General features: G+C 42.8%; 1 protein-coding gene across 1 annotated transcript; it reads right to left on the reverse strand.

The window, feature by feature from the left end:
* Positions 1-5,927: 5,927 nt before the first annotated feature.
* Positions 5,928-6,767, reverse strand: LOC104087129 (dirigent protein 1-like). The gene has a single exon (XM_009591534.4). It carries the CDS (start codon positions 6,580-6,582, stop codon positions 6,052-6,054), a length of 531 nt encoding a protein of 176 aa, XP_009589829.1. The 5' UTR covers positions 6,583-6,767; the 3' UTR covers positions 5,928-6,051.
* Positions 6,768-10,625: the final 3,858 nt, after the last annotated feature.

The following is a 10,625-nucleotide window of genomic DNA, read 5'->3' on the forward strand; positions in this document are numbered from 1 at the left end:
GCTTGATGTAGCCCATGCCTTTCGCATGGGCTCGGGCCCCCGTACCCGGATTGCCTAAAATGTTTCTAGACCATTGAAAACGATCTAACGAACCATATTTACCGCCCCTCCTTAATCGTTTCTCGTTTTTAGCGTTTTACGGCCATAAAATAGGAATTTCGCCCGATTCCTAGATTTTCGTGTGTTATAGTCCACCCTTTCCGCATGGGCCTAGGTCCCGGACTACCTAAAATGTTTTTGGGCCATCAAAGGCAACATAAGGAACCATAGTCACCGCCCCACCATGATTATTCCTCGTTCTTGGCCATTTTACGGCCATAAACTGGAATTTTGCCCTATTCCCAAATTTTCGTGTTAGCCCACGGCGTTCGCATGTGCCTGGTCCCCTGAACCCTAATCGTCTACAGTTTTTTCGTGACATCAAAAACGATCTACCGAACCATAGTCAACGCCCCTTCATGATTGTTCCTCAATTTTAGAGTTTTACGGCCATAAAACAAGCATTCCGCCCGATTCCCAGATTTTCGTGTGCTATAGCCCATGTCTTCCGCATGGGCCTAGGCCCCCGGACTCGGATCACCTAAAAGTTTTCCAGACCGTCAAAATCGACCAAAGGAACCATAGTCACCGCCCCGCCATGACTGTTCCCATTTCATGGCATTTTATAACCATATAAATGGAATTTTGCCTAATTCCAAGATTTTCATGTGCTATAGCCCACGCCTTCCGCATGGGCCCGCCCACGGGCCGAGATCGGCTAAAAGGTTTTATTGGGCTATAAAAAATTACCTAAGGAACCATATTCACCGCTCAGCCGTTGTTGTTCCTCGTTTATTGTCGTTTTACGGTCATAAAACTAGATTCCCGCCCGATTCCCAAATTTTCGTGTGCTATAGCCCACGACATTTTCATGCGCCTTGGCCCCCGAACCCGGATTGCCTAAAAGTTTTCCGGGCCGTACAAAATAATCTAACGAACCATAGTCACCGCCCCTCCTTGATTGTTCCTAGTGTTTTAGCGTTTTATGGCCATAAAACTGAAATTCCGTATGATTCCCAATTTTTCGTGTGCTATAGCCCAAGCCTTTCGTATGGGCCCAGGCCCCCGGACACGGATCGCCTAAAATTTTTTCGTGCCATTACATGTGACCTAAGGAACCATAGTCACCGCCCCGCCATGACCGTTCCTTATTTTTTGCCATAAAAGTAGAATTCTTGCCGATTCCCATATTATCGTGTGCTATAGCGCACGCCCTTCCGCATGGGCCCGGCCCCCCGGACCTGGATCACCTAAAAAATTTTCGGACCTTCAAAATCGACCTAAGGAACCATAGTCGCCGCCTTGCCATGACTGTTCCCATTTCGTGGCATTTTACGACAATATAAATAGATTTTCGCCTGATTCCCAGATTTTCATGTGCTATAGCCCATGCTTGGGCCCGGGCCCCCGCGTCGAGATCGACTAAAACAATTTTGGGGCTATAAACAATGACCTAAGGAACCATAGTCACCGCCCCTCCATGACCGTTCCTCGTGTTTTAGCATTCTACGGCCATAAAACCCGAATTTTGCCCGATTCCCAAATTTTCGTATGCATAGCCCACTACTTCCGTATGGGCCCAGGCCCCCGGCCTCGGATCGCCTATAATGTTTTTCGTCCATCAAAACCGTAATAAGGAACCATAGTCACCGACTCACCATGACCATTCCTCGTGTTTTGATATTTTACGGCCATAAAACTAAAATTTTACCCGATTGCGAGATTTTTGCTTGATGTAGCCCATGTCTTTCGCATGGGCTCGGGCCCCCGTACCCGGATTGCCTAAAATTTTTCTGGACCATTGAAAACAATCTAACGAACCATATTCACCGCCCTTTCCTTGATCGTTTCTCGTTTTTAGCATTTTACGGCCATAAAACAGAAATTTCGCCCGATTCTTAGATTTTCGTGTGTTAAAGTCCACCCTTTTCGCATGGGCCCAGGCCCCGGACCCGGACTGCCTAAAATATTTTTGGGCCATCAAAGGCAACATAAGGAACCATAGTCACCGCCTCACCATGATCTTTTCTCATTTTTGGCCATTTTACGGCTATAAAATTGGAATTTCGCCCGATTCCCAAATTTTCGTGTTAGCCCACGGAGTTCGCATGTGCCCGGGCCCCTGAACCCTAATTGTCTAAAGTTTTTCCGTGCCATCAAAAATGATCTACCGAACCATAGTCACCGCCCTTTCTTGACTGTTCCTGGTGTTTTAGCGTTTTACGACCATAAAACTGGAATTCCGCCTGATTCTCAGATTTTCATGTGTTATAGCCCACGCCATCCGCATGGGTACAGGCCCCCGGACCTAGATCACCTAAAAAATTTTCGGGCCATCAAAAGCGACATAAGGAACCATAGTCACCGCCCCTCTATAACCGTTCTTCATTTTTTGATGTTTTACGGCCATAAAACTAGAATTCTGGCCGATTCTCATATTTTCGTTTGTTATAGCCCACGCCTTTCCGCATGGGCCCGAGCCCCCGGACCCGGATCGCCTAAAATTTATTCGGGCCATCAAAAGTGACCTAAAGAACTATAATCACCGCCCCGCCATGACCTTTCCTTATTTTTTGGCATTTTGCGGTCATAAAAGTATAATTCCGCCCGATTCTCAGATTTTCTTGTTGCTAGACCACTCTTCAGCATGGGCCCGGACCTGGACCCGGATAGTCTAAAAGTTTTTGGGCCATCAGAAACAACTAAAGGAGCCATAGTTACCACCCCGCAATGTTCGTTTCTCATTATTTAGCATTTTATGGCTATAAAACTGGAATTCCGCCCGATTCTTAGATTTTTGTGTGCTATAGCCCACGCCTTCTGTATGGGCCCGAGTATGCGGACTCGGATCGCTTAAAATTTTTCAGGTCCATTAAAAACAACCTAAGGAACCAAAATCACTGCCCCACCATGATCGTTCCCTATATTTTGGAGTTTTACGACCACAAAGCTGGAATTTCGTCTGATTCCCACATATTCGTGTGCTATAGCACACGTCATTTGCATGGTCCAGGTTCCCCGGATCCGGATCTCCTAAAACTTTTTCGGGCCATAAAACCTGACCTATGGAACCATAGTCACCGCCCCGCCCTGATCGTTCCTTATTTTTTGGCATTTTATGGCCATAAACCTAGAATTCCGCTTGATTCCTCTATTTTCGTGTGCTATAACCCACGCCTTCCGTATGGGTCACCGCCGCACAATGATCGTTCCTTATGTTTTGGCATTTTATGGCCATAAACCTAGAATTTTGCCTGATTTCTCGATTTTCGTGTGCTATAACCCACGCTTCCGCATGGGCCTGGGTCCCCGGACCTGGATCGTCTCAAATTTTTTCGGGTCATCAAAAATGAATTATGGAACAGTAGTCAACACCCATCCATAACGGTTCCTCATTCTATTGGCATTTTAGAGTCATAAAACTCGAATTCTACCCGATTACCAGATTTTCGAATAAGATAACCCAAGCATTTCGCATGGGCCCGAGCTCCCGAACCCGGATCGCCTAAGAAATTTTCGGAACATCCAAAATAACCTAAGGAACCCTAGTCACCGCCCCGGTATGACCGTTCCTCATTTTTTGGCGTTTTACGGCCAAAAAACTAGAATTTTGCCCTATTTCCAGATTTGCATGTGCTATAGCCCCCGCCTTTTGCATGGGACCGGGCCTCCAAACCTAGATCGCCTAAAAACTTTTAGGACATCAAAAACGACCTAAGGAACCATATTCACCGCCCTCCATGACCGTTCCTCATTTTTTGGCATTTTACGGCCATTAAACTTGAATTTCGCTCGATTCCTAGATTTCCGTGTGCGATAACCCACGCCTTCCGCATGGGCTCGGGTCCCCTGACCCGGATCGCCAAAAGTTTTTCTAGTCCATCAAAAAAGACCTAAGGAACCATAGTCACCGCCCTGCCATGATCGTTCCTTTTTTTTGGCATTTTACGGCCATAAAACTAGAATTTCGTCCGATTCTCAGATTTTCGTGTCGCTATCCCGCACCTTCCGCATTGGCCCAGACCCAGACCCGGATCGTCTAAAAATTATTTGGGCTATCAAAACCTACCAAAAAAACCATAGTCACCACCCCGCCATGATCATTCCTCATTTTTTGATATTTTACGGCCATAAAACTAGAATTCCGCCTCATTTCCATATTTTTTTCATAATAGTATTTCATAGAAATGCCGAGGCGTACGGCCCGATCCATCATAACATTACCAAACTATCGATACATCTATTTTATTGCCGAGGCGAACGACCCGCTCTCATGAGAGTGTGGTACATAAATCCTGACGTGGCGTACGACTCGATCCCATTAGTGTGCGCACTGCCGAGGGTCGAACAACACGAACCATAGATGTATCTATCCCGCCTTCCGCATGGGCTTGGGTCCCCTAACTTAGATCGCCAAAAATATTTCTGGTCCATCAAAAATGACCTAAGGAACCATATTTCTGGAATTTCGCCGCTATAGCCCACGCCTTCCGCATGGGCCTGGGCCCCCGGACCTAGATCGTCTAATTCTTTTTCGGTAAATTATAAATAACCTAAGGAACCATAGTCACCGCCCAACCATGACCGTTCCTTATTTTTTGGCATTTTACGGCCATAATACTGGATTTCTGCCCGATTCCTAGATTTTCGTATGTTATAACCCACGTCATCCTCTTTAGGCCCCAGGTCCCCGGATCCGAATCTCTTAAAACTTTTTCGGGCCATCAAAAACAACCAAGGAACCATAGTCACTGCCCCGCCATGACTGTTCCTCGTTTATTGGCATTTTACGGCCATAAAACTGGAATTTCGTCCGATTTCCAAATTTTTGTGTGCTATAACCCACGCCTTCCGCATGGACCTGGGCCTCTGGATTCGGATTGCCTTAAATTTTTTCGGACTATCAATAACGACCTAAAGAACCTTAGTCACCGCCCCGCCATGATTGTTCCTCATTTTTTGGTATTTTACGACCATAAAACTAGAATTTTACCCGATTCCCAGATTTTCGTTTGCTATAGTCCAAGCCTTCCGCATGGGCCCGTGACCTCGGACCCGGATCGTCTAAAAAAATTTCGGGTCAATGAAAAAGATATAGGGAACCATAGTCAACACCCCGCCATATCCAAGTTGCTTTTTTAGAACAAAAAGAAATAATAGTATGGTTTTTGTTTTACTGATGTGGCTTGTTTTAATGATATGCCATTTTTGCGGCGGTTATATTTCTACGCAAGTTGTTTTTGAGCTTCACACATTTTTGTTTGGGATTAAGATTTTAGTGTTTAATATGCACACTTTGATTTGAGTTGGAGTGTTAGTTTAACGGACCGTCCAAGTATTTGGCCTTTTAAATTCCATTAAACTTGTTTTCGTCGACACACTCCAATGATCAGAAACATATATACTATTTTGATACTGACACATCTTTGATTCATCCTAACAAAGTGAAATTGAAAACCCTTACTTTCTTGCTCTTCGTTCCCTGACTTATGATACAACAAGGGTATTACATGTCTTCGGGTAATAATTATTAATTAATTTTTCTCTATCTCATATTTGTTTTTGGGTTATTTATTTAAACTAATGCCGTAATAAATTGTTGTTGTCTTTACAGAAGCCTATCAGGTAATTTTAACACTAATTATACATAAAGATAAGTCTTTGTTCAAAGCCCTAAATTTCTAGATAGGGTGAAAATTTTAACTTGGATAAACAAGTCATCATACGAATATTCACATCGATCATTTAGGAAAACTTTTTTATTCTCTTTCTTTCATGTATAATTTTTAATTAAAGCTTTGCTTAATAATATTAATAATTATTTTAAAAAAATTAAATACTTCATGACTTTGACATATAAGCAAATTAGTAAAGATGAAATACTTCACTTGGTTCAGTTAATAGTCATTTCAGTAAGTAGAAAAAAGTAGCATCGAATTTGATTCTAGGAAAAGAGGCAGAATACATCCAAAACTTTGACATAAACTAGGAAAAGTCAATGAACTCCTAAAATCAATAGTGGTTGACAGTAACATCAAGCTTAAGAATGGCTCTGAGATTAGGAATATCAATAAACTGAGTTGTCATTATGCCATAGCCTTTAACAAATCTAAAATAACCAGTCCCTGAGACAATTGAGAATTCCCTCTCCTTCATTGCAAAAAGATCAGCACCTTGAATCTCCAAAGTACTACCTTTGAATTCCCCATCAGTGAAAATAATAGAAAACATCAAGTGCAGTCCCTTGCCATCTAACTGTGAATTTATGTACATGCCTTGGGCTCTACCAATCTCTTTGGACTTTGGATCTGGACCTTCAGTTACTCGATCATCCACTGCAACCATTGTCCCAAAATGAAGAACACAAGTTTTCGGCCCGTCTTTTCCTGCTACAGTGATTGCAGATGTGTCATGCCCACTTAAATAGTCATGGACATAAAACACTAGTTTTGTTTCCTTTGGCTGACGCTTGGGCAAGTTGAAACCCCAGTAGAGAAGTGGCAGTGCTAGAAGTGGCAAGAAAGAAGAATTTGGAAGGGCCATTTCCCTTTTTTTTTTTCTTTGTTTTTTTTTTTGTTTGGAGAGGCGTTTGCTTTGTTTCACACTTCTTAAGATGCGCACATATAATGATGTGAAAGATGCCTATCCTCTGAGCAGGATTTTTAGACTAGGAAAATGACAAAGTCATTAGTGGGTATCTTTGGTAATTGTTATATACCATATTAGTATATATTGTTTGAGATTCTTTTTGATTTACTAAGGGGTTTTGTGTCACTTTATCGCACTAATAAATGCTGATGGTCAATTTTATATTATCACCCAAAAAAAATTTGTATACGGATAAAATCGAGTCTAATGAGCACCCCGATTTTCCGGTGAAGCAAAAAGAGCAAGGACGTGACTGTAAGGAATCGGAATCAGAGCCAAGAATCTCTCATATCAGGGCCCAAGCAAAACACCTGCCTTCGGAGCCATCGAGACCACGTGCCCCGGGTCCGGTTTGAGTCCCAAGACCTCGGAGAGCATTACCAGTGACCGCACACGATTAACAAAGAGTTGTGATATCTGTGCCCAACCAGATATCACGGCGTGAATCTCGGCCCGTATTAGCAGAAAATGAGTGACTAGCGAAAAGGAAGATTTTTACCTTCCTTAGAATTGTACCTAGGGTAAAACTTCCCTACTATATAAAGGGGGAAGCTAATTACTCATTAGACACTCTGTAACACGCATACCAATGCAATATACTTCTGTTCTCTCTGTTTCTAAAAGTTATTCAAAGTTCTTATTTTCGTTCATAAGTTCTTCATAAGTGCTAGCTCGGAACCGAAGGCAGGTTTCTTATTAAGCTTTTAACCGAGCTCGGACTCACTATCATCATTGGTTTGGTTATTTACTATATCTTATATTTGCTTATATAACGTCAGTAATCACTTGTATTGATCAATTAGTCCACATATCTTTAAAATCGCGTATAAATTCAATTGTTATCCATTTGTAAGGGTAAACAATTTGGCACCCACTATGGGCTAAGGATAATAGTGGCAATGTGATACAAATTTCCATAATACACTCTGTTTTACGCTTGTTCTTAGAGATTTTAACTTTAGGTCAACTTAAGAATGTCAAACTCTCAATCTGCTCACTTGAATGTTGATGTTGAGTCTGGCCACCACGGCGAAAACAACAATATGGTACCCAGCAACGAGGTCCCCCTTGTTGACCCCAATGGAGTCCCGGTTGCGGGCCAAAATACTCTTAGTACTTTCGAAGCATGGAAGCATGGAACACCGGATAGACTCCTGATAAGTTGGGTGGCAAAGAAAGTCTGTAAGCCACCTCACCAATCCTCTCCAAGACCTCAAATGGATCAATATACCGAGGGCTCAACTTGCCTTTCTTCCCGAATCTCATCATACCCTTCATGGGCAAAACTCTCAGTAGAACCCTCTCACCCACCATGAATGCCACGTCACGAGCCTTCCTATTAGCATAAGTCTTTTTCCTGGACTGTGATACACGAAGCCGCTCCTAAATCAATTTCACTTTCTCCAATGCATCACGAACTAAATCAGTGCCCAACAATCTAGCCTCCCTAGGCTCAAACCAACCAATCGGACAATTACAACGCCTCCCATATAAGGCCTTATAAGGAGCCATCTGGATACTCGACTGATTGTTTATATTGTAGCTGAACTCTGCTAACGGTAGACACTGATCCCACTGGCCTTTGAAATCAATGACACAAGGTCACAACATGTCCTCTATAAGCGCCAATTTTTCTATGTGAGGATACCTTGTTTCAGCTTCGCTTAGAGTTCTATTAACATAATAGATACGAAATTGCATACTTCCATCTTCCCGGACTAAGACTTCACTTACCGCTACCTCGGATACCGCTAAGTATAGGTACAACTGCTCATTCGCCTTCAGAGTATGGAGTAAGGGTGGACTCTAAAGGTACCGTTAGAGTTCTTCCAAGGCTTGTTGACATTCTGGGGTCCAAGAAAAGTTATTCTTCTTCAATAATGAGAATAGCCGGTGGCTCTTATTGGAAAACCTTAATAAAAACCGGCCTAGGGCAGCTATGCGCCCGGTTAGCCTCTGAACGACCTTGACACTGTCCACCACGATGATGTCTTCTATAGCTTTGATTTTATCAGGCATGATCTTAGTTCCTCGGTTGAACACCATGAATCCAAGGAACTTCCCAGATCCGACACCGAATCCGCATTTCTTCGGGTTAAGCTTCATATTGTATATTTTCAATATGTCGAAGGTTTCCTCCAAATGTTTCAAATGGTCCTTTGCTCGCAGGGACTTAACTAACATGTCGTCAATATAAACTTCCATTGATTTTCCTATTTGTTCTTCGAACATTCGGTTTACTAGGCGTTGATAAGTAGCACTGACATTTTTTAGTCTGAACGGCATTACGTTTAATAATAGGTGCCGAATTTAATGATAAAGGAAGTTTTTTTCTTGATCGCCCGGGTCCATCCGGATTTGATTGTACCCAAAATGGGCATCGAGAAAGCTGAGTATCCCATGCCCGGTTGTCGCATCGATCATGCAATCGATGTTAGGTAAAGGAAAAGAGTCTGTAACGACCCGACCGGTCATTTTGAGTATTACAATCTCGTTTCCCCATTTACTGCTCAAATTGGGCTTTACAGTTGTTGTGTGACTTGCCGGGGCATTTGGTTTGGGTCCGGTGAGGTTTTGGAATGAATTGGAATACTTAGTTCCAAGGTTTAAAGCTTAAGTTAAAATAGTGACCGGATGTCGACTTATGTGTAAATGACCTCGGAATTTAATTTTGATGATTTCAATAGCTCTGTATGGTGATTTTGGACTTAGGAGCGTGTCCGGAAAATTATTTAGAGGTCTGTAGTGGAGTTAGGCTTGAAATACCGAAAGTTGAATTTTTGGAAAGTTTGACCGGGGGGTTGACTTTTTGATATCGAGGTCGGAATCCAGTTCTAAAAATTTTCATAGCTCCGTTATGTCGTTTATGACTGGTGTGTAAAATTTGAGGTCAATCGGACGTAATTTGATAGGTTCCGGCATTGTTTGTAGAAATTAGAAGTTTCAAAGTTCATTAGGCTTGAATTGAGGTGCAATTCATGGTTTTAGCGTTGTTTGAGGTGATTTGAGGGCTCGACTAAGTTTGTATGATGTTTCAGGACTTGTCAGTATATTTGGTTGAGGTCCCGAGGGGCTCGGGTGAGTTCCAGGGGGTTAACGGATCATTTGTGGACTTGGTGGGATTGATGATATCTGTTGCTACATTTTTCGGATTTTCTCTTTCACGTTCGCGAGTGGGCCCTTGAGTTCGCGAAGAGTAATTTCAGGCAGGCAGGATTTATTCTTCGCATTCGCGATGGGGTCTCGCGTTCACGAAGAGGAGCTGGGTTGTGCATCGCGTTCGCGAAGGGAAAAATAGTGGGCATGGATTTTTGCCTTTGCGTTCGTGAAGGGTAGCTCGCGTTCACGAAGAAGGGCTCTCTAAAGCATCGCGTTCGTGAGCAGTGTCTCGCATTCGCGAAGAGCAATTATTGGGCAACACATTTTGTGCTTCGCGAACGCGAGGGACCTGTCGCGTTCGCGAAGAAGAGAGGCCTGGACAGAAAGTTTAAGTTCAAAAAATGGGATTTTTAAGGATTTGGAGCTCGGATTGAGGCGAATTTTGGGCGATTTTCAGAGGAAACAACGAGGTAAGTGTTCTTAACTCATTATTGGTTAAATTACCCGAATCCATGGTTGTTTTTATTATTTATTTGGTGAATTGAGTTGGAAAAGTATGAAAACCCTCGAGTTGTGGTCGGATTTGAGTAATTTTGGTATGGTTGGACTCGTGGTTGAATGGAGGTTCGGATTTTGTGATTTTTATCGGAGTCCGAGATATGGGCCCCACGAATAATTTTTGGGGCGTAATTTTGAATTTTTGGAAAATATTAGTATTTTGATATGGAATTAATTCCTATAATTTTTGTGGACTGAATCAAATTATTGTGACTAGATTCGAGCCGTATGGAAGTTGATGCGCGCAGAATGAAATTTCTAGAGCATTGCTTAGCTTGCTC

This window comes from Nicotiana tomentosiformis, chromosome 9 (assembly GCF_000390325.3).
Source record: "Nicotiana tomentosiformis chromosome 9, ASM39032v3, whole genome shotgun sequence".
NCBI classification, from domain to species: domain Eukaryota; kingdom Viridiplantae; phylum Streptophyta; class Magnoliopsida; order Solanales; family Solanaceae; genus Nicotiana; species Nicotiana tomentosiformis.